We start from the raw sequence: 23,328 nt of genomic DNA, 5'->3' as shown, positions 1-23,328 counted from the left end.
ATTCAGTTAATTAGTGAAAATCCCAAAGATTTTAGGGCTGGGCTCTGCCCCAATATTTTAGAGCCTAGCAATGGACCTGGTCAGAAGCTTCCAGAAACAGGTAAGGGTTTCAGAGCGGGCCTATACAGGCTGTGGATCAGTACCCCTACCACCGTTCCTTCATAAGACGCAAATGTGTGATCCCTAATCCAAGAAAAAGTGACAGCAGTAACAGCAACAGTATTCAGTAATCAGTAACCAGTAAGAAAATCTAATGGAGTTCGCAGCAGAAAGGGAAAGGGAGCTGGGAATTTTTTCCCCACATTGAGCCACCACAACTGTTCTTAATGTCTGTACTTTTTTCCACCTCTGGTCATCAGTGGAAATAACTGAAACCTGACCTTAGAACTTCCAGTGTACAGTGTGGACTCTCCACTGCAGCAGACAGAAGCTTCATGCTTGAATCCTGCAGGTTGTTGTTACTCAGGTCCAGCTCTCTCAGACTAGAGGACTGGGAGTTGAGAACTGAGGACAGAGTTTCACAGCTTCTCACTGAGAGGTTACAGACCCTCAATCTGAAAAATAATGAATACAAACAACACTGTTAAAGTATATTCACCCACCCACCCACCCACCACTTTAATCATACTCTGGATCTTGTCCTAACATATGGCATAGAAACTGAAGACTTAACAGTATTCCCTGAAAGCCCCCTCCTGTCTGATCATTTCTTAGTAACATTTACATTTACTTTAATGGATTACACAGCAGTGGGGAATAAGTTTTATTACAGTAGAAGTCTTTCTGAAAGTGCTGTAACTAAGTTTAAGGATCTAATTCCTTCATTGTTATGCTCTTCAGTGCCAACAAAGTGCAGAGCAGCTACCTAAACTCTGCTCCCAGTGAGGTCGATTATCTCGTCAATAGTTTTACATCCTCACTGCGTATAACTTTGGATACTGTGGCTCCTCTGAAAAGGAAAGCTTCAAATCAGAAGTGCCTGACTCCGTGGTATAATTCACAAACGCACAGCTTAAAGCAGATAACCCGAAAGCTGGAGAGGGAATGGCATCTCACTAAATTAGAAGATGCTCATTTAGCCTGGAAAAAGAGTTTGTTGCTCTATAAAAAAGCCCCCCGTAAAGCTAGGACATCTTACTATTCATCATTAATTGAAGAAAATAAGAACAACCCCAGGTTTCTTTTCAGCACTGTAGCCAGGCTGACAAAGAGTCAGAGCTCTGTAGAGCCGAGTATTCCTTTCACTTTAACTAGTAGTGACTTCATGGATTTCTTTACAAATAAAATTTTAGACATTAGAGAAAAAATTATTCATAACCATCTCAAAGATTATTCTTCATGTTCGGCTGCTTTCAGCACTGCTGGTATTTGTTTAGACTCTTTTGCTCCAGTTGATCTTTCAGAGTTAACTTCAATAGTTACTTCCTCCAAACCAGCAACATGTTTGTTAGATCCCATTCCTACTAGACTGTTCAAAGAAGTCTTTCCAATAATTGATGCTTCAATCTTAAAAATGATCAATCAGTCTTTATTAGTTGGCTATGTACCACAGACCTTCAAGGTGGCTGTAATTAAACCTCTACTTAAAAAGCCATCACTTGACCCAGCTGTCTTAGCTAATTATAGGCCAATCTCCAACCTTCCTTTTCTCTCAAAGATTCTTGAAAGAGTAGTTGTAAAACAGCTAACTGATCATCTGCAGAGGAACGGTTTATTTGAAGAGTTTCAGTCAGGTTTCAGAATTCATCACAGTACAGAAACAGCTTTAGTGAAGGTTACAAATGATCTTCTTAGAGCCTCTGACAGTGGACTCATCTCTGTTCTGGTCCTGTTGGACCTCAGTGCAGCTTTTGATACTGTTGACCATAACATTTTATTACAGAGATTAGAGCTTGCTATAGGTATTAAAGGTACTGCACTGCAGTGGTTTGAATCATATTTATCTCATAGACTCCAATTTGTTCATGTAAATGGGGAGTCTTCTTCACACACTAAGGTTAATTATGGAGTTCCACAGGGTTCTGTGCTAGGACCAATTTTATTTACATTATACATGCTTCCCTTAGGCAGTATTATTAGAAAGCACTGCATCGATTTTCATTGTTATGCAGATGATACTCAGCTTTACCTATCAATGAAGCCAGATGACGCACATCAATTAGTTAAACTGCAGGAATGTCTTAAAGACATTAAGGCCTGGATGTCCTCTAATTTCCTGCTTCTAAATTCAGATAAAACTGAAATTCTTGTTCTCGGCCCCACAAATCTTAGAAACATGGTGTCTAACCAGATACTTACTCTGGATGGCATTACTTTGGCCTCCAGTAACACTGTGAGAAATCTTGGAGTCATTTTTGACCAGGATATGTCCTTCAATGCACATATTAAACAAATATGTAGGACCGCTTTTCTGCATTTGTGCAATATTTCTAAAATTAGAAACATCCTTTCTCAGAGTGATGCTGAAAAGCTCATTCATGCATTTATTACTTCTAGGCTGGATTATTGTAATTCATTATTATCAGGCTGTCCTAAAAGCTCCCTGAAAAGCCTTCAGCTGATCCAAAATGCTGCAGCTAGAGTCCTGACAGGGACTAGAAAGAGAGAGCAGATTTCTCCCATATTGGCTTCTCTTCATTGGCTCCCTGTTAAATCTAGAATAGAATTTAAAATTCTTCTCCTCACATACAAGGTCTTGAATAATCAGGCTCCATCTTATCTCAAAGACCTCATAGTACCATATCACCCCAACAGAGCACTTCGCTCTCAGACTGCTGGCTTACTTGTGGTTCCTAGGATACTTAAGAGTAGAATGGGAGGCAGAGCCTTCAGCTTTCAGGCGCCTCTTCTGTGGAACCAGCTTCCAGCTTGGATTCAGGAGACAGACACCCTCTCTATTTTTAAGATTAGGCTTAAAACTTTCCTTTATGATCAAGCTTATAGTTAGGGCTGGATCAGGTGACCCTGAACCACCCCTTAGTTATGCTGCTATAGGTCTAGGCTGCTGGGGGGGGTTCACATAATGCACTGAGTGTTTCTTCTTCATTCTCCTCTTTTTACTGTGTTTATACTCCACTCTGCATTTAATCATTAATTGATATTAATCTCTGGCTCTCTTCCACAGCATGTCTTTCTCTCCCCTCAGCCCAACTGGTCACGGCAGATGACTGCCCCTCCCTGAGCCTGGTTCTGCTGGAGGTTTCTTCCTGTTAAAAGGGAGTTTTTCCTTTCCACTGTCGCCAAGTGCTTGCTCATAGGGGGTCGTTTTGACTGTTGGGTTTTCTCTGTATTATTGTAGGGTCTTTACCCACAATACAAAGCGCCTTGAGGCGACAGTTTGTTGTGATTTGGCGCTATATAAATAAAATTGAATTGAATTGAATTCATGATGGCTTGAGAAGCTACTAGGTTTAGCAATACTTATCTTGTTTCATGACTATCTGGAATCCTTATAGTCTTATATTATACAAGTAAAAAACGTGGTAGTTTTCTTGTGAATTGACTGAAATATCAAAAGTACAAATACATGTGGATTTTTTTCTAAGTTTGCTATAATTCTTATTGGTTATTTTTGCTACTGGAAATAGGAATGTAATTTGATTGACCTGAGAATTTCCAGTTTACAATGTGGACTCTTCAGTCCAGCAGACAGAAGCTTCACTCCTGAATCCTGCAGGTTGTTGTTACTCAGGTCCAGCTCTCTCAGACTAGAGGACTGGGAGCTGAGAACTGAGGACAGAGCTTCACAGCTTGTCAGTGAGAGGTTACAACCACTCAGTCTGAAAAGGAAAAAAAAAGATGTTTTTGATCAGATGAGATCATTTTAAAGACAGTTTTCCTGGTTTAGTACCCAATAGCACACATATACAATAATGCGTAACAGTAATTATAAAATGGAGGAGCTTAGATAAAACACAATCCAGCAATTTAAAAGATGACATATTCCTCTTTTTGTAGGTCAATATTTTTATTTTGGAATTTGATAGTTCAAAATAATCCTGCTACATCTCATCGGACCTTGGTCACCCCCTCAGTTTATCAAAATTAGCTAAAATGCTGAAACTGCAGTTGTCAGAAAGTACCAAAGGTACTGCAGTGAGTAAAATGTTATACCATTGGATCTCTGGTTATGGTAGCCATTCAGAAAGACTTGTTTTCTACTGCTCTGCTAGAGTTTCTAACAGATGCTGCTGAAAAACTTCATGTCTGGCAAGATGTGTCCCAGTGTGTAACATACAAAGAGCAAAATCACACCTCGTGCTAAGATTTTGATGAATTCAGATGGGGTATGAGTTACACTGGTTAATGATGGGAAAGTGGTTACAATGGGAGCTCATCTATCTGGATGTACTCTTGATGCTTTATTACTTCCTTTTCTGGGAGCTCTGGTTTCTCTGGATATCAGAAAAGTTAATACTGCCTATCTGGGCCAAGAGCACTCTCCATCCATCCATCCATCCATTTTCTTCCGCTTATCCGGGGCGGGTCGCGGGGGCAGAAGCCTAAGCAGAAAAGCCCAGGCTTCCCTCTCCCCAGCCACCTCCTCCAGCTCATCCGGAGGGACCCCAAGGCGTTCCCAGGCCAGCCGAGATACATAATCTCTCCAGCGTGTCCTGGGTCTACCACGGGGCCTCTTCCTGGTGGGACATGCCCGGAACACCTCACCCAGGAGGCGGCCAGGAGGCATGCTAATCAGATGCCCGAGCCACCTCAACTGGCTCCTTTCGATGTGGAGGAGCAGCGGCTCTACTCTGAGCCCCTCCTGGATGGCCGCACTCCTCACCTTATCTCTAAGGCAGAGGCCAGCCACCCTTCGAAGGAAACTCATTTCTGCCGCTTGTATTCGCGATCTTATTCTTTCGGTCACTACCCAAAGCTCGTGACCATAGGTGAGGGTAGGAACGTAGATCGACCGGTAAATCGAGAGCTTCGCTTTTACGCTAAGCTCCCTCTTCACCACGACGGACCGGTGCAGCATCCGCATCACTGCAGAAGCAGCCCCGATCCGCCTGTCGATCTCCCGCTCCCTTCTCCCGTCACTCGTGAACAAGACCCCGAGATACTTAAACTCCTCCACTTGAGGCAAGAACTCGTTCCTGAGCCGGAGAGAGCACTCCACCCTTTTCCGGCTGAGGACCATGGCCTCAGACTTAGAGGTGCTGATTCTCATGCCAGCCGCCTCACACTCGGCTGCGAACCATTCCACTGCGAGCTGGAGGCCTTCCCCTGATGAAGCCAACAGAACCGCATCATCTGCAAAAAGCAGAGATGAGACTCTGAGGCCACCAAGGAAGAAGCCTTCCGTCACCTGGCTATGCCTAGAAATTCTGTCCACAAAAATTATGAACAGAATCGGTGACAAAGGGCAGCCCTGACGGAGTCCAACACCCACAGGAAACGAATCCGACTTATTACCGGCTATACGGACCAAGCTCTCACTGTGGTTGTACAAGGACTGAATGGCCCGCAACAATGGGCCAGACACCCCATACTCCCGCAGAACCTCCCAAAGGACACCCCGAGGGACACGGTCGAATGCCTTCTCCAAGTCCACAAAGCACATGTAGACTGGTTGGGCAAACTCCCACGCACACTCGAATATCCTTGAGAGGATAAAGAGCTGGTCCAGCGTTCCACGACCAGGACGAAAACCGCATTGTTCCTCCTGAATCCGAGGTTCGACTAACGGACGCACCCTCCTTTCCAGCACCCTGGCATAGACCTTACTGGGGAGGCTGAGTAGTGTGATCCCCCGAAAGTTGGAGCACACCCTCCGGTCTCCCTTCTTAAAGATGGGGACCACCACCCCGGTCTGCCAATCCAATGGCACTGCCCCAGATCTCCACGCGATGTTGCAGAGGCGTGTCAACCAAGACAGCCCTACAACATCCAGAGCCTTCAGGAACTCAGGGCGAATCTCGTCCACCCCAGGGGCTCTGCCACCAAGGAGTTGTTTAACTACCTCAGTGACCTCACCCCCAGTGATGGTCAAGTCATCCCCCTCATCCCCAGACTCTGCTTCCCCTACAGAAGGCGTGTCAGTGGGATTCAGAAGGTCCTCGAAGTATTCCTTCCACCGTCCGACTATAGCCTCAGTTGAAGTCAGCAGCACCCCCCCCGCACTAATAACAGTGTGAGTGAAGCACTGCTTTCCCCTCCTGAGTCGCCTGACGGTTTGCCAGAATCGCTTCGATGCTGTCCGAAAGTCTTTTTCCATAGCCTCACCGAACTCCTCCCACACCCGAGTTTTTGCTTTGGCCACTACCCGAGCTGCATTCCGCTTGGCCTGTCGATACCTGTCAGCTGCCTCCGGAGTCCCACAGGCTAACCAAGCCCGATAGGACTCTTTCTTCAGCTTGATGGCTCCCTTCACCTCCGGTGACCACCATCTGGTTCGGGGGTTACCACCACGACAGGCACCAACCACCTTGCAGCCACAGCTCTGAGCAGCAGCCTCAACAATGGAGGTGCGGAACATGGTCCATTCGGACTCAATGTCCTCAGCCTCCCTCGGAATGCTGTCGAAGTTCTGCCGGAGGTGGGAGTTGAAGATCTCCTGGACTGGGGCTTCTGCCAGGCGTTCCCAGCACACCCTCACAATACGTTTAGGTGTGAGCACTCTCACTAAAGAAATTCTAACTTAAGTATTTCACTGTCTGGAGGAAAAATAGGTACAGCTATTTTGTTCCACTTTTGGACACTAAAGAATTAAGAGTAGAATGGGAGGCAGAGCCTTTAGCTTATCTTCTGTGGAACCTGTGGAATTTTCCTTTTTGAAGTAAGGTTTTTTATTTTTTTTAATTCTATTGTAGGGTGCACATATTAATCAGGCAAGTAGAAAGGACAGCAAAACCTGATATAAACTCTATTCAACCTTTACTCCATTTCTCTTATTAGTCAAGAAGAACCGTTAAAACACACCTAGTTTTGGGTTACGATGACGCCTAGTGTTGAATTATAGTAACTGAATACAAAACACATTTCCCACCTTGTTTAAGAGCTTACTCATTGGGACAGAAAGGTAAATCTCCTAAATTCAAACAATATCCTGGCAGTAACATAATACAAATTTAAACAGTTGCTTCCCTTTATCAAGTAGTGCAAATAACTCCTTCACTCAGTAATTAAATATTGTATAAACTTTATCTTGGACAAGTACCCATATCTGACTTTTACACCAAACTTGACTAAACAGTGTTAACTTTATCAAACATTTTCAGTACATATTTGCAAACATCCAAAGAACTTTGGGTATGAACACTTTCAGTGCATTCCCATCACTTTGCATTAAAGCATTTTTTCTTTTTTTTTTGTTCATTTTTTAAGATTACTCAATGTTATTCACCTCCTCCCAGAAGGCCATTAAGTTATAATTAATGTTTGCTGACCTGACCTGAGGGGGTCTTGGTGTTTTGTCATTCGTGTTTTGTGAAGGCCCTGGCTCAGGATCTGGAGCAGCAGGACCTGTAATGATGTCCGTTGCTCCTTCTGGGACCAGAGAGAGGTGAGAAGCATTCCAAGTGTGGCCATCCTCGAGCACATATGAGCTTGCATTCACTTTTTCCATCACCCTGGTAGGTGCATGGAATTTTGACAGTCCTTTTGTAACATGAAAGGGCATCGTCACATGAACCAGACTTCCCGTCCTAATTCTAGGTACTTTTGTACCTCGCTTCGCATTTGTGTAAGTTTTTGATGCTTTCTGTCTGGAGGCAACACAATCACGCAGTTGCTCTTATGACAGAGGCATGACTTTACTGGCTGGGCCAATGTTCACTTTTGTGCACATCCTTCTGTAGATCAGGAGTTCATAAGGTGACACCCCCGTAGTGCTGTTTGGGGCGGCATGATATCTGAGCAGGAATTCCTGTATGAACGGTTTCCATGGCTTCCTCTCCTGCTCTGCTGTGAGAAGTGTTTCTTTAAGCACACGATTCCACGTTCCACAGCGCTGTTTGTTGAGGGTAATATACACTTTCCTATGTGTGATGTATCTCACTGCATCAAATCTGCAAACTCGCCTGATGTGAACTTGTCCAGTGGTGCAACTTGTGCTTTAGCTCTTTTGTCACTCATCTAGCAAGTTACACATGCACTGATGCTGTCCTGCACACACGTCCATGCTCGGCCACAGTATAAATCCCACATCCTCTGCTTAGTCCAGAAGATGCCTTGGTGGCTTCATGTGCTAGGATTACAAGCTGCTTTCTTAGGGCCACAGGAACCAACTGTTGCTGAGGGCCCCTGCACACTGTCACATCTTGAACTGAAAGTTCATTTCTGACAGCAAAGTAAGGCTCTGAAGTATTGCAGATAAGGATTTTGCTGTCATGGGCAATCATTTTTTTTTTCTCATTTGTACTCTCAGGGCAGTACATTCTGGACATACTTCACATGCCACAGTCCTTCACTGAGAGCTTTCAGTTCTGCACTTAGCAGAGCCACCAATTCTGGCTCTTTCCATGGCTCTGCATTTTCCTTAGATGGAAGAGGCAGCCTGGAGAGGCAGTCAGCAGCCTGATTTTGTGCACCAGGGCAATGCACCACATCATATGTAAAACACAGGAGTCAGGCTGACCGCCGTGCAATTCGCATTCCTGCAAGTCCAAGTCCTTTTGGAGCCAACAATGTGGTCAGGGCCTGATGATCTATGCGCAGGGTAAATCTTGTGCCGGAAAGTCCTCCACTTTTCAGCTGCCCACACACAAGCTAACACTTCCTTTTCCGCAATGGAATATTCTCGTTCAGCCGGAGTGAGTGAACGAGAGTAAAATGCAACTGTACGCTCTGTTTTGTCAGGGTGCATTTGTGTCAGTATGGCCCCAAGACCATAAACTGAAGCATCTGACACGATAGTTGAGAGGCCCGGGTCAAAGGCCGTCAGTTCTGTGTTGTTCAGCATGCGCTCCTTAACTGTGTTGAAGTTTGACTGTGCACCTGCAGCCAGAGTCCGGTAGCACCGGTCTCTGGCTGCATGACCGCAGATGCTCGTCTCTGGATGAGTGATCTGGAACCATCATTTCGTTGTGTGCTTTGTGCGCACAATGACAATGAGTTGAATCTAACATCTAACATCTAACACTTGAATACATAGTTACATAGGCAGTCACACATAGGCTCCAGAGTGGTGGCATCATTAGGTGCTGGAGCTTCTGTGATTGCTCTAAGATGGTACTCATTCAGTAGGATACCCTGGGCTGACACTGTATCTACCATATTTCTCCTGGTCCCAGCCATAAACTATCACATCTAGATAGTTCTGGACCCTTTTAGAACCAGAGACATGAGCTTGGAAAATGCACTTGGGCTGAACATATGTCCAACAGCCTTTCCAGTTCAGCAGAGACAGCTTGTTTGACAGAGAGGGGAGTCTTCGCAGCTTTTCTTGCATAGGGTGGACGCCCCCTCTGACTTTTATTCGGTGAATGAACCCTTTAGAAAGACCTAGTTTGTCCCCGCACACTGGTCCAGCTTTGGTCTTTGTAACCTGTGACTGGAGCTGCAGGTAAGGTGCCTTTTGGAGAGATGAATGCATTTGAGAGCACAGTGTTGTTTTCGAAACAGAGTCACAAGGTTTTGAATAAGTCCAGTCCCAGTAAGATTTGAGTATAAGATTTAATGAAATCATTTGGCATATATTAGGGAAGGGGATGTCAAATGGTGACCTGCGAACCACATCCGGCCTGCAAGAGCTTTCTATCTGGCCCCTGAATAGTACTGACACAGGTACTCTATGACAATCAGAAACACACACATGGAAACACAAGGAACTAGAAAATCGAAACATAGCCAAACCCCACAGCAAAAGAAAACCCCAGAATAGACAAAGTAACACCAAAACAAAACACCCAAGCTCTAAAGGACCCCAGACCATGACACTTTTAAAAGAAAGTGTCCAGGAAGATTTAGAAGGTTTTGCAACTGAACTGCTTATTTCTATATTCATTAAAAAAAAAAATAATAATAACAACAACAACAAATACACCTTCTGCATATATAAACTCATTGCTCTCGTGTAACGTTTTATTGATTCTGTGATCTATAATGAACAAAACTGCATGCAATTGCAGTGCAATTTAGGATTTACTATAAATTTTATATAATTTTAAATAAAAAAACTGTCTTTAAAATTTCATTTTACTTTATGAGAGCATCAGGCTCACACTGTCTGTTATGAATAATTCCAGCCATTTGGTAAATGTGGTTGATGACCTTTGTGTTAGGGTATGGACCTGAGCGGGGAAAAACTGATTATGTAATTCTGCCTGTAAAAAATATTTTAGAGCTAAAGGGATGAGCACATATTTACTCACACAGCTTTGTTGGAGGCTTTGACCACTGGCAGCAGCCCAAGAAAGGTCTCCTCTGAAGCAGAGTATTTCTTCAGGTCAAACACATCCAGATCTTCTGATGACAGTAAAATGAAGACCAGAGCTGACCACTGAGCAGGAGACAATCTATTTGTGGAGAGTCTTTCCAATTTTATGTACCATTGTATCCCCTCCACTTGAGAACAATAATTCAGTTCATTCAGACAGTGGAACAGATTGATGCTCTTCTCTGCAGATAGATTCTCACTGAGCTTCTTCTTGATGTACTGGACGGTTTCCTGATTGGTCTGTGAGCTACTTCCTGTCTGTGTAAGCAGGCCTCGTAGGAGACTCTGATTGGTCTGCAGTGAAAGACCCAGGAGGAAGCGGAGGAACAAGTCCAGGTGTCCATTTGGACTCTGTAAGGCCTTGTTCACAGCACTCTGGTAGAAGGATTTCTCTGCAGATTCTCCTGTTTCAGACTTCTGGGAGGTTGTTTGTTGTTCTTCCAGCAGATTGACTCCAGAGTTGATGAAGGTCAGATGGACATGAAGAGCAGCCAGAAACTCCTGAACACTCAGATGGATGAAGCAGAACACCTTGTCCTGGTACAGCCCTCTCTCCTCTTTAAAGATCTGTGTGAACACTCCTGAGTACACCGAGGCTGCTCTGATATCGATGCCACACTCTGTCAGGTCTGATTCATAGAAGATCAGGTTTCCTTTCTGCAGCTGATCCAAAGCCAGTTTTCCCAGAGACTCAATCATCTTCCTGCTCTCTGGACTCCAGTGTGGATCTGTCTCAGCTCCTCCATCATACTTGACCTTCTTCACTTTGGCCTGAACCACCAGGAAGTGGATGTACATGTCAGTCAGGGTCTTGGGGAGCTCTCCTCCCTCTCTGGTCTTCAGCAGATCCTCCAGAACTGTAGCAGTGATCCAGCAGAAGACTGGGATGTGGCACATGATGTGGAGGCTTTGTGATGTCTTGATATGGGAGATGATCCTGCTGGCCTGCTCCTTATCCCTGAATCTCTTCCTGAAGTACTCTTCCTTTTGTGGGTTAGTAAATCCCCTGATCTCTGTCACCATGTCAACACACCCAGGAGGGATCTGATTGGCTGCTGCAGGTAGTGTGGTTATCCAGAGGCGAGCAGAGGGAAGCAGGTCCCCCCTGATGAGGTTTGTCAGCAGCACATCCACTGAGGTGGACTTTCTAGGGTCAGTCAGGATTGTAGTTTTGTGGAAGTCCAGAGGAAGTCGACACTCATCCAGACCATCAAAGATGAACACAACCTGGAAGTGTTCAAAGCTGCAGATTCCTGCTTCTTTGGTTTCAGTGAAGAAGTGATGAACAAGTTCCACCAAGCTGAACTTTTCCTCTTTCAGCACATTCAGCTCTCTGAAAGTCAATGGAAACATGAACTGGATGTCCTGGTTGGCTTTGTCTTCAGCCCAGTCCAGAGTGAACTTCTGTGTTAGGACTGTTTTCCCAATGCCAGCCACTCCCTTTGTCAGCACTGTTCTGATTGGTTCATCTCTTCCAGGTGAGCCTTTAAAGAGGTCTTCTTGTCTGATTGTTGTTTCTAGTCTGTCTGGTTTCCTGGATGCTGTTTCAATCTGTCTGACCTCATGTTCCTCATTGACCTCTGCAGCCCCTCCCTCTGTGATGTAGAGCTCTGTGTAGATATGATTCAGAAGGATTGGGTTTCCTGCTTTAGCGATGCCCTCAAACACACACTGGAACTTCTTCTTAATTTTAGATTTAAGTTTATGCTGACAAACACCACTGAAAGTTCCTAAAAGAAGCAAATATCAAAAGTATAAGAGATAGATGTAATAAGTGCACATGGCAATTTTATTTACTTGAAAAATGGATTTTTGAATACATATTGGTTCATCTTTTTAGACATCAGTAAATTTTTCAGTCATCCAGCAGCTTCAATCTTTAGAGAAATCTTCTTACTGCTCTGCAGACGCTCAGCCAGCTCCTCCTGCTTCATTCTTCTTAGGAAGTCCAGTGTGATCTTCCCAAATGCGTCTTTGCTGGTCCTCCTGTCCTCTTCATTCTCACCTTCTTGCTGACTCTCTAAGCATTCTGGGTAATCTGGACTCAGAACCTTCTGGATCTTCTTCAGCTCGTTCTTTACAAAAGTGATGATGTTGTCCTCCAGCAGCTGGAACAGAATACTTTATGAATGACCCAATCAGACTGAAATCATGGAGCCAAACATCAGATCCATGTTTTACACACTGACAATCCACTGGTCTCCAAAGACCAGCATGGAGATGACCGAACAGAATAGATGTAACAGTAGTTGTTGTACATGTACAGACCATAAATATGGAGTCCAGATGTGTTTGATGCTGCTGGGCAGACTGACCACTGGGAACCTTTGAGCTCTGCTGGTCCACTCTGTGGAGGAACCATTAAGAATTAGTTCAAGCACAAAGTAGCTGTGAATGTTCTTTCATCCAGCTGATCCTTCTGAGAATCAACAACTCAGCTTGGTGTGTTGCTTTGATTTTGAGTGCTCTGTTAAGCATCAATGTTGAGTAACTTAAGGCTCAAAAGTCGTTAAAGTATTAAGTTCTGTCTTAGATACATAAGAAACCTGATAGCCATAACCTGAAGCTCTACATTTGACATGAAGCTGAACTCCAATCAGGATTAACCAGATATTTACTCTGGATGGCATTACTTTGGCCTCCAGTAACACTGTGAGAAATATAGGAGTCATTTTGACCAGAATATGTCCTTCAATGCACATATTAAACAAATATGTAGGACCGCTTTTTTGCATTTGCGCAATATTTCTAAAATTAGAAACATCCTTTCTCAGAGTGATGCTGAAAAGCTAATTCATGCATTTATTACTTCTAGGCTGGACTATTGTAATTCATTATTATCAGGCTGTCGTAAAAGCTCCCTGAAAAGCCTTCAGCTGATCCAAAATGCTGCAGCTAGAGTACTGACAGGGACTAGAAAGAGAGAGCAGATTTCTCCCATATTGGCTTCTCTTCATTGGCTCCCTGTTAAATCTACAATAGAATTTAAAATCCTTCTCCTCACATACAAGGTCTTGAATAATCAGGCACCATCTTATCTCAAAGACCTCATAGTACCATATCACCCCAACAGAGCACTTCTCTCTCAGACTGCTGGCTTACTTGTGGTTCCTAGGATACTTAAGAGTAGAATGGGAGGCAGAGCCTTCAGTTTTCAGGCGCCTCTTCTGTGGAACCAGCTCCCAGCTTGGATTCAGGAGACATAATGCACTGTTTCTTTTCAGTCACCTTATTTACTTTGTTTATACACCACTCTGCATTTAATCATTATTTTTAATCTCTGGCTCTCTTCCTCTTCTTTTGTCCTGTCTCTCTCGCCTCAGCCCAACCGGTCTCAGCAGATGACCCCCCCTCCCTGAGCCTGGTTCTCCTGGAGGTTTCTTCCTGTTAAAGGGAGTTTTTCCTTCCCACTGTCACCAAATGCTTCCTCATAGCAGGTCATTTTGACTGTTGGGTTTTCTCTGTATTATTGTAGGGTCTTTACCCACAATACAAAGTGCCTTGAGGTGACTGTTGTGATTTGGTGTTATATAAATAAAATTGAATCGAAATTGAATTATCAGAAGTCGAAATCTAATTCTTTCAGGAATCACCACCTCATCATGGTGCTAGGGTTTCCCATGGCAAATTGACAGGCCCCTTGACCAGGATGAAAGAACGATTCATGAAACCCCAATGAAAGGATCACTGAAGGAACTGTTCACTATGCCCAGGATAGAGCTACTGTGGCCCCACCCTGGAGCCAAGCCTGGGGAGGGAGCTTGAGAGAGAGAGTCTCAGGGCTTGGCAGTAGCCTGGGGTGCCAGGCTGGGTGCAGCCCAAAACTATGACATGGGCCTGCCATCCTACAGGCCCACCACGCACAGGAGGCATCGTTGGGGTCAGGTGCAGTGGCCAAGAGCAGAGGTAGTGGCCAAGGGCAGAGGCCCTGGCAGAGTAATCTCTAGTTATCGAGACAGGCTATTGGGACAGGAAATGTCATCTCTGGTGAGGAAGGAGCCTGAGCTAGTGCCTGAGTAGGACTGGGTGGTATGGACCAAAAATGATATGTTAAAGGAGACAGATCATGCAAAATCCAATTTTTAGCCCTTAAATACTTTTTGTTATGTACTTTGAATGTGTAGCAGTGCAGAAAATTTAAATGCATTCTGTCCCAGTGCTGCGTAGATATCTTTATATTCTTTTTGGGTCATATTTTTCACTCTGTTCAGGTTTCTCTATTCATTGTTTTCTGTTACATCACAGTATTTGCTGTGGAACAGCTAAACAAGGACATGGACGTCTGGCTAACCAATCTCGTTAATCCTCCATTTTGTTTTTACCCAGTGATTTTGTAGTCCAGTTATGCCGAAGTTGCACGTAGGTATTTCAAAATGTTCGGTTGCTGGGTGTCGTAACCCACACAATTCCTTACATCACCCCCTGGCATCAGAGCCTCTTCGAAGTGCCTGGTTAAATTTTATGTTTCTGGGAAATGTACCTACATCAGTGGGAAAATCCTCTGCCAGTATAAAGAGGAATTTGCCAAAAAACTTCATCTGATTCAGGGGTCAGTTCCTTCTCTTTACAGAAACCACGTACACAGCAAAGCGTAAGCTCCAAAAAAGCACTAAAATGGCAACAAACTTTATTTTAGACATGAATTGTGCCTTCTGCTGTTAGTGTTTCGGTAACTCCTCTTAATTGGAGGGGAAAGCAAAATGTCAAAAAAGTAACTTAAAGGGCCAAATTGTATGTTATCTTTGACATAAAATTGCAGACTGGAAGTAGGGGGCGGGGCCCGTGGACCACGAGTTTGAGACCCCTGATGTGAACGACATTGTCTCATCTTATGTGGCATTCGCGCTTATGCGTCAAATGACATTTCAGGGTACCTATCCCTCTTGGAGTCGCTGGGTAGGGTGCTTGATGGAATTGGCAGGCTAAGCAGAACACGGCTCGGGTAGACAAGATTTGCCTCGAGTTCTTAAAGGCTCTGGATCTTGTAGGGCTATCTTGACAGACCTCTGCAAAATTGCATAGAGATATGGGACGGTGCCACTGGATTTGTAGATCGGGGCCATGATTCCCATCTTTAAGAGGGGAGACCTCAAATAAATTACTGCTTTGAGGGTGTCCCCCCACTTTCAGGGGATCGCATTCCTCAGCCTCCCTGGTAAGGTCTATGCCAGGTTCTGTCTTTTAGTCAAACCTCAGATTCAAAAGGAATAATGCAATTTTTGTCCTGGTCACTGAAAGCTAGATCAGCTCTTCGTCCTTTTAAGAATATTTGTGCGTCGGAGTTTGTCCATTCTTTCTACAGGTGTTTTTTTGGACTTGGACGAGGCATTTGACCGAGTTCCTCAGAGTATCTTGTGGGAGGTGTTGTAGGAGCATGAGGCCTGTTGTTGCTGGGCATTCAGTCCCTGCACAACCGCAGTGAGAGCTTGATCCATATTGCCGTATTATTAATTTTTATGGACAGAATTTCTAGGCATAGCCAAGTGGCACAAGGCTTCAGCCTTGGTTGCCTCACAATATCATCTCTGCTCTTTGCAGATGATGTGGTCTTGTTGGCTTCATCAGGAGGTGGACTCCAGCTTGCAGTGGAATGGTTCGCAGCCAAGTGTGATGCTGATGCTACTTTTCCACCGCCGAGGTGCAGGTGCTCGTGCCAGTGCTGGTGCCGGCTCCAATGAACTGGCGAAATGCTTAAGAACTGGCCCGCGTTCCCACCAGGTTTCTGTGAACTGCTCCTTTACGTATGAGTGTGGGCGGGTCCTCGTCTGGACACGGAAGCAGAATGGCACAAACGTGGGAGAACACGCTCCCCTTTCTGTGCTGCAAATACGTTTTAGGGTCCAAACCAAACTACTGCAGCATCTGTGTGCAGCACAGAGGGAAACACAGACAGAGATTAGAGCAAGACGACAAGTACGCACTTTGTGTCCTTTTATCTGTGATATGAACTGATACAAAGCAGCAAGTTCAGCCTTAGAGCCCAACCTAATTCACAGCTGTGAAAATCACTTCGCTTTTCTCATGTAAGACACACCATGCAGTGAAACAGCCGTAGAAAACTTTACGCTGAGACGTCAGAGTCACTTTTGTCATGCGTTCTTGGGTTGAGTCCAGCTAGCTTGCGGGGCCGGAGTTGAACCCTTTTTTAACAGAGTGCTTTTGGGGTGGAAAAAGTGCCGAATGGTTCAAATCCTGGCACCGGCTCCGGAACCCCGGCGGTGGAAAAAGGCCTGAGTCTCAGACCATGGTCCTCACCCAGAAAGGGGTGAAGTACCCACTCAAGCTCAGGACGAGTTGCAAACACAAGCAGTAGAAATGAGCTTCTTTCAAAGGGTGGCTTTCTCTCCCTTAGAGATAGGGTGAGGAGTGCAGTCATTCACGAGGGGCTCAAAGTAGAGCTGCTGCTCGTCCACTTCAAAAGGAGCCAATTGAGATGGTTCTGATATCAGACTAGGGTGCCTCATGAGTGAGGTGTTCTGGGCATGTCCTACCAGAAGGACCCAGGACACGCTGGAGAGAATATATCTCTCGGCTGCCCTGGGAATGCCTTGGAGTACCCCCAGATGAGGTGGTGGAGGTGGTTGGGGAGAGCAAGGCCTTGGCTTCTCTGCAAAGGCTTCAGTTCCCAGGACCCTGCCCCGGATAAGCAAAAGAAAATGGATGGATTGTTGGATGAATGGAAATCCAATCATGAGAATTTTTACCATGCAAAAGTAAAAATCATGTCCTCTTTATAACCTGTAAAAATGCTGAGCACATCTGGGACATCATGTCTCGCTCCATCCACCAACGTCACGTTGCACCACAGACTGTCCAGGAGTTGGCGGATGCTTTAGTCCAGGTCTGGGAGGAGATCCCTCAGGAGACCATCCGCCACCTCATCAGGAGAATGCCCAGGTGTTGTAGGGAGGTCATACAGGCACGTGGAGGCCACACACAATACTGAGCCTCATTTTGACTTGTTTTAAGGACATTACATCAAAGTTGAATCAGCCTGTAGTGTGTTTTTCCACTTTAATTTTGTGTGTGAATCCAGGCCTCCATTGGTTAATAAATTTGATTTCCATTGATGATTTTTGTGTGATTTTGTTGTCAGCACATTCAACTTTGTACAGAACAAAGTATTCAATGGGAATATTTCATTCATTCAGGTCTAGGATGTGTTATTTGAGTGTTCCCTTTATTTTTTTGAGCAGTGTATATTAGTATCTCACATACATACTGGATTAATGAACACTGTATGCTTTAAGGTTACTGGGGTCTTATGACAGGTAGGCTCCAAAAGTGGAGCTCTGCAGACCCACCTGTGTTTTTGTGACATAGATTAGCAGGGAATAAATTCTGGCTAAGTAGGGATTGTTGAAGAGGTGTTTTCATAGCAGAGGTTTGTCTCTTTCTTTGTCTCACACTCTTACTTTTGCTCTTCCCTTTCCTGTCCTCTTCTTCTTCTCTTCCTGTTTCTGCATCTTTCTCTGTCACTTTGTTTCTCTCTTCTTCGCTCTGAGGTTCTCTGAGGAGCTGCTATAACTGAGAATTGATTGCTGAAAGATGGCACAGAAAAACATGAGAATGAGAGACAGAGCAGCTCTGATCTTTCAATAAAAACAGGCTCCCACAGATATGAGCATCGCTCTGCTCAAACACTAATGACTGAGTCTAAGATTGTTTCCTTCTTTGGTTTCTTTCAATCAAACTTCAGGACTTGTGGAACAATCTGAGGATGTTTCAGCTCATATTTATCAGAAACATGTGAAGGAGCTCATCACAGTTCTCTTACTCTGTTGGTCCATCACTGAAGTTTGGAGGTTGACCTTTGGACCGGTCACTCCTCATGGACGGACAGCTGGATCCTGCAGGCTCTGCTCTGTCCTCCTCTTCCTCCTGAGTCAGTCTGAGAGGGAAACCACAAACACTCAGTGAGTTCACATTAACAGCAGGAACTGAGTTACAGTCTCTTTGTCCACTGAGCTGATCTCTGAGCTGGAAACTAGAAACCAGGTCACCATGATCCACATCAGGGATCAGAGAAACCTGATTCCACCTGCTGACTCTGACATTTCAGAGCTCACAATAACAAACACACAGAGCAGGAAATCTTCTCAGGATATTAGAAACCCTCTGAGTGTGATGCAGTCAGCTCAGTGCAAACTCCAACCTCACTGTCAAACTATCCTCAAGCTCTTTGATGGACACTCACACACTTTAGGATCATATGATGCTCCCACATGATCTGTGTCTGCGTGGAACATGTGACCTGCTGCAGCTGTGATTGGCTGACCGTCCTCCAATCACATCAGAGCGTGTGGAAGAAGAAGAAGAAGAGCAACAAGAACATTTCCTGCACAGATTCACGTTGGTGAAATGATGAACAGGCATCAGTGCGGCCACCTGCATCCTTCTTTAGTGTTGTAGCCTCAGCAGGTAAACTCACAGGTGCTTTGTGTGCCAACAACAACACAACAGCAGACTGCTGTGTGCTGTTAGAGAACAACAACAAAGAAATGATTTTACAGAGCAAATATTCAGCTCAGTCTTTACTTCCTGTTTGTTGGGAACGCCTCCTGAAGTCCAGCACAGCCGTCCCTGATTTCATATGAATCCTTTGAAATCATCATCACAGTTTATTGGAGGAAAACTGGCACCAAAAACTCCTCGTAGCTTCATAAATGAACAGGCAGGTACGAAGCTGAACTCTCAATCACATTCATTCATTCATGTTCACTCACGCTGCTGTTTACACACATTTAAACCAGATTCACATCTGTTTTTACTATTGTAATGTTCACATTGGAAGGTTAATGTCTCCATTTAATGAGCGGCTCAATCTCACATGTTTCTGTTCTCAGATCTGTGGATTTTCTGCACCATTAATATTTGTGATGTGAAGTGTTTCCTTACCAAGCAAAGCCCCTCAGAGGCGTCTCACACACTTCCTGTTAGAGTCCAACACTTCCTGCACAGAGTGTTTGGACTCTGAGCCTTAAACTGACCGATGTCTGCTGAGACTGACAGGTGGTGGGACCGCCCACATGGAACAGGTTTCACTTCCTGTTTGCTGAAGTGGATTTTCAGCTCTTTAGAAACCAAAGGCTTGTTTTTCAGAGACAGTTTCAATGGGATTGAGGGAACGACGTGTTTGCACTGCAGTTTCTATCCAACAACATCAAGCAGTTAAATCAAAGAGTTCATGTTACTGACAGCTCACCTCTCTGCAGCAGATCCACGCTGACCTTTAAGATCAATGTAACGCTCTGCAGGCCGGTCACTCTTTAAGGACACACAGCTGGGCTTAGGTTGAGGTTGGATGATCTGAAGGATCCTGATAATTCAAGCTCAAATCTTTAAAAAAATCTATAGATCATTTTATATATTATAGTACTGACAGCAACTTACTTTGTTTTTGATGACTGCTTTTGCTCAAATCTACTAATGACATCCATCAACACATTCCGATTTAAGGACACACAACTGGGTTCAGGTCCAGGTCCAGGTGGGTTCCTGTGAATAATGATGCAGCAGTGATGTGAGTGCTGAGCTGTGACATGGAGAAGAGTCATGGACAGTTAGAGATGGTCATCTCACCTCTGAGCTTTGGTCTGGCTCTCATGTTCCCCACACAGAGTGGTTTTAGAGGGAGGGACTCCCTCCTCTCTGTCCTCACACTGATCCATGCTGCTGAATTCACACCAGCTCACACACACTTTCTACCTTCACCTGCAGAGGAAACACACATCATTCACGCTCACATCAACTGACAGTTGCAGAGCTCATGTCTGATGTGTTGGACTAACATCCACTCCATGTGAGACACAGCTTTCATCAGTTCACTACAAAAAGTGTCCCAGAGAGCCGATTTCAGCCTCCAAATGTCTCCATTCCTGGAGTCCTACAGACCAACAGGTCCAACATGACTGTAGAAATGCAGAGAGCAGCTTTATTTCAGGAACAATGCCCAGGACCAAGCTGCTGCTGACAGAGGCTTCACACTCTGACTGCTAGCAGATACCTGCTTTCAGCCTCAGAGCTACACTGACTAAAGTTGGTGGCAGGAAGCAGGTGAAGCAGGTGTTCTTCTGCGTTGTGGTGTCAGAATGTCACCAGTTAAACTTGTGTACTTAAAAAAAACAAACAATCAAATAAATGTTTTTAAAGCTGAATTATTCATCTGCTGGTTGTCAGAACTTCAGGTTTGATCCTCGCCATTTAATCTGACAGCAGTTGTTCCGGCTCTCCAGCCAAGCCCAGGCCACATTCAGTGCATCAGTGAGCGGGAGCCCAGTGGCTCCACCCTGCCTCCTCCACAGACTGGAGGAGGCAGGAAAAGCTGCCTTCAGTCGCCAGCAGGGCCGGTGTAGGCAATACAGGCCAACACCTAGAGCTCCATCTGCCAGAGGGGGGGGGCACCTCTGCTTCAATAAAAAAAAGAAAAAATACTTGTTATAATACGTGTAGTATTTTGTAACCCCTCTTTCTTTGAGCTCTTCACCACTGCCCCCACCATCTCAATGCTGCAAAAACCTGATAGGTACTAGCGAGCGGCTAGCTAACTTAAAGTTGCCTAGTAATGTCATCGTGGATGCTGCAGCATTGTAACAATCTCTTATTGTAGTAGTACATAACATCTTTGTAGTAGTCTGTCTGCGTCTCCGTGTTTTGGGTATGCTGTACAGACAGTAACAGGTAATCTCTCTTTGTCAGAGAGGCCTGTGGAAGCTGATGCAGAAGGACCTTCACTCTTCGCTCAGATCGTCACCACTCACTGAAGAACTGAAGTTTAGCCAATCATTTGGGTTCTCTGTCACTGCCATATGTGTTGTCACTATTGTCGCTACTGAATGTTACACTTTAACTTGGGCACTAATTACAGTAACTGTAAGTCATAGTCAACATGAGTGGTTGCAGTGGTCTAACAGTGAGCATACACTGTATGTTTGAATACAGCTACAAGTCAGGCAACAGGCAGCAGCACAGCAACTGAGACAGCTCGTTCACTGGGTGTTACATCAGTAGATATGTTTTTAATGTCAGCACAGTTATAATTCTGTCAAATATTTACAAATACTGTATCACAATAGTCACATGTTCATCTTGGCCTGTTCAGCTGGGATGTTTTTATTTGTGAATAGTAGCTTGCATACTGACCCAATTTCCATTTGAATAAAATGTTGCCAAATATTTGACTTTTTTCAAAGGAATTCCAAGAATACCGGCCCTATCTGTTATTTAAAGTAATCTTTCTATTGTTTAAAAGTGACTGAACCAGTGGAGCGTACACTGCGACTGACGGGAAAGACAACATGAGGGAAACAGGAACTAACACTGATAGCCAAACCACAAACAATGACAAACTAAAATTCATAACTAAACAACACAACAAGTGCACTGGGCCAACGACCCAGGATCATCACAAAATTCACAAATTGTTGGTTTTGATTGATTGATTTGCTTAAAGGTTTGTGTTGCAGCAGGAAAAGAAGCTGCTGACAGCCAGAGCATGACTGTCCACGATGACAGTGGAACCATATACCAGTGTGAGGCACCAGCAGCTACTTTTACTGCAGCACCTTACCTGCACAGGTAGGATTATTAATGCAGGACTTGGACTTTATTGTACTTTTACTGCAGTAAAGAATCTGAATCCTTCTTCCAGCTCTGCAGATGACTGACAGCCTGATCCCAGGTCAGCTCTAATGAGAACAGCAGTGCAAACTAATATTAAAGCAGCATTTCATCCTCCCTCTGTGTGTTTGGATCAACATCCTGAACCAGAATCAGATTCCTGTCTCTGACCTGAGAGCTAACCAGAACACTGATGATGCATTCAGGTCCCTGCAGCAGTCTGTGGTCTCCACATGAGCGCCAAAGTCCACAAGTCCTCTGAAGCTGCTGCTGTCCAGTTTAGGAGAGCTTTGAGATGAGAGCAGAGGGCTGGACTACGGAGCAGATTAACAGGTTAGTGAGCTGTGCTGAAGCTCCTCTGATGGCTGCTGTGATGCGGACTGTATGAAGGAGGACATGAGTGACAGACAGCTGCTCCAGGATCAGCAGGAGGGGAGGAGTGCGATGAAGAAAAGCTGGCAGCAGCTCAGATCCCAGGTCAGGAACTGCTCCACACTTTAAGTCGGCTCTTTGTGGAGCAGCAAACTGGGAGTTTTCCTCCTCTCAGGACTTTCCCTGAAGCTGCTTCCTGGATCAGAGTCCAGATGTGAGCTGTGACTGTGTGGATGCAGCTGTGTGCTTCCACAGTCAGACTGACGTGTGTTTGGAGAGAGGCTGAAATCCAGGAAGGATCCACAGGATCAGCTGTTTGTGTTCATGTGAGCGTCACTGTGAAGCAGTTTGATGGAGCTCTGATGAACACACACATCATTGTCTCTATCACACTGTCTGACTCACACCTGAACACTGAGGCTGTGCAGCATCGCTGCGTCACACCTGCCCTGCAGCTAAAGTGCTCACATCAGTTTGAGTCCAGATGGAAACGCGGTCACACGATGAAGGAGGCGAACGCGCCGAGACGAGCGTCTTCCTCGTCTGCACCTGTCAGTGTGGAACTAACTTCTCCTTGTTCTCAGGTCTGTGAGCAGCAGCTGAAACTGACCAATGAATGAAGGTTTGTGCACGCATGACACTGAACTCACAATAACTGTGTGTAGCTGTGAGGGACCAACTACAGCAGCACAGATCCATCCTACAGGATCACTGCAGACTGACAGCAACACTCAGAGGGAACCAGCAGGGGGCGCTGCTCAGACTCCAGTCTGAGGCTCATTCATTGATGACAATTAAACAGCAACACAAGTGGATTCAATGATCCATCAAGGAAATATGAACTTAATAACCTGACTGCAACCACACACATTACAACATCACTGTCATTTCATTTTGAAAGGACCAACAGGAAACAGTAGCACACTGCTGTGTGTGTGTGTGTGTGTGTGTGTGTGTGT

The 23,328-nt window shown here is 44.9% G+C and overlaps 2 protein-coding genes across 2 annotated transcripts in view; one reads left to right on the top strand and one right to left on the bottom strand.

Moving 5' to 3' along the window:
* The window catches only part of LOC115791121 (NACHT, LRR and PYD domains-containing protein 12-like), an 87,588-nt gene extending 67,539 nt beyond the window's left edge, over window positions 1-20,049 (bottom strand). The window contains exons 1-10 of the mRNA XM_030745243.1: window positions 19,961-20,049; window positions 19,772-19,876; window positions 19,584-19,697; window positions 18,156-18,269; window positions 17,794-17,919; window positions 12,647-12,725; window positions 12,276-12,486; window positions 10,314-12,108; window positions 3,606-3,779; window positions 381-554 (exon numbers count right to left, since the gene is read on the bottom strand). Coding sequence (XP_030601103.1) covers window positions 381-554; window positions 3,606-3,779; window positions 10,314-12,108; window positions 12,276-12,486; window positions 12,647-12,725; window positions 17,794-17,919; window positions 18,156-18,269; window positions 19,584-19,697; window positions 19,772-19,876; window positions 19,961-20,049 — 2,981 coding nt within the window. The remainder of the gene's footprint in view (window positions 1-380; window positions 555-3,605; window positions 3,780-10,313; window positions 12,109-12,275; window positions 12,487-12,646; window positions 12,726-17,793; window positions 17,920-18,155; window positions 18,270-19,583; window positions 19,698-19,771; window positions 19,877-19,960) is intronic.
* LOC115791131 (NACHT, LRR and PYD domains-containing protein 3-like) overlaps window positions 1-23,328 on the top strand; it is a 286,561-nt gene that overhangs the window by 148,936 nt on the left and 114,297 nt on the right. The gene's annotated exons all lie outside the window — the stretch shown is intronic.

The sequence above is a fragment of the Archocentrus centrarchus genome, chromosome 2, assembly GCF_007364275.1.
Source record: "Archocentrus centrarchus isolate MPI-CPG fArcCen1 chromosome 2, fArcCen1, whole genome shotgun sequence".
NCBI classification, from domain to species: Eukaryota; Metazoa; Chordata; class Actinopteri; order Cichliformes; family Cichlidae; genus Archocentrus; species Archocentrus centrarchus.
Note: the sequence above shows the minus strand (reverse complement) of the source record. Positions and strands in the feature narration are given on the sequence as shown.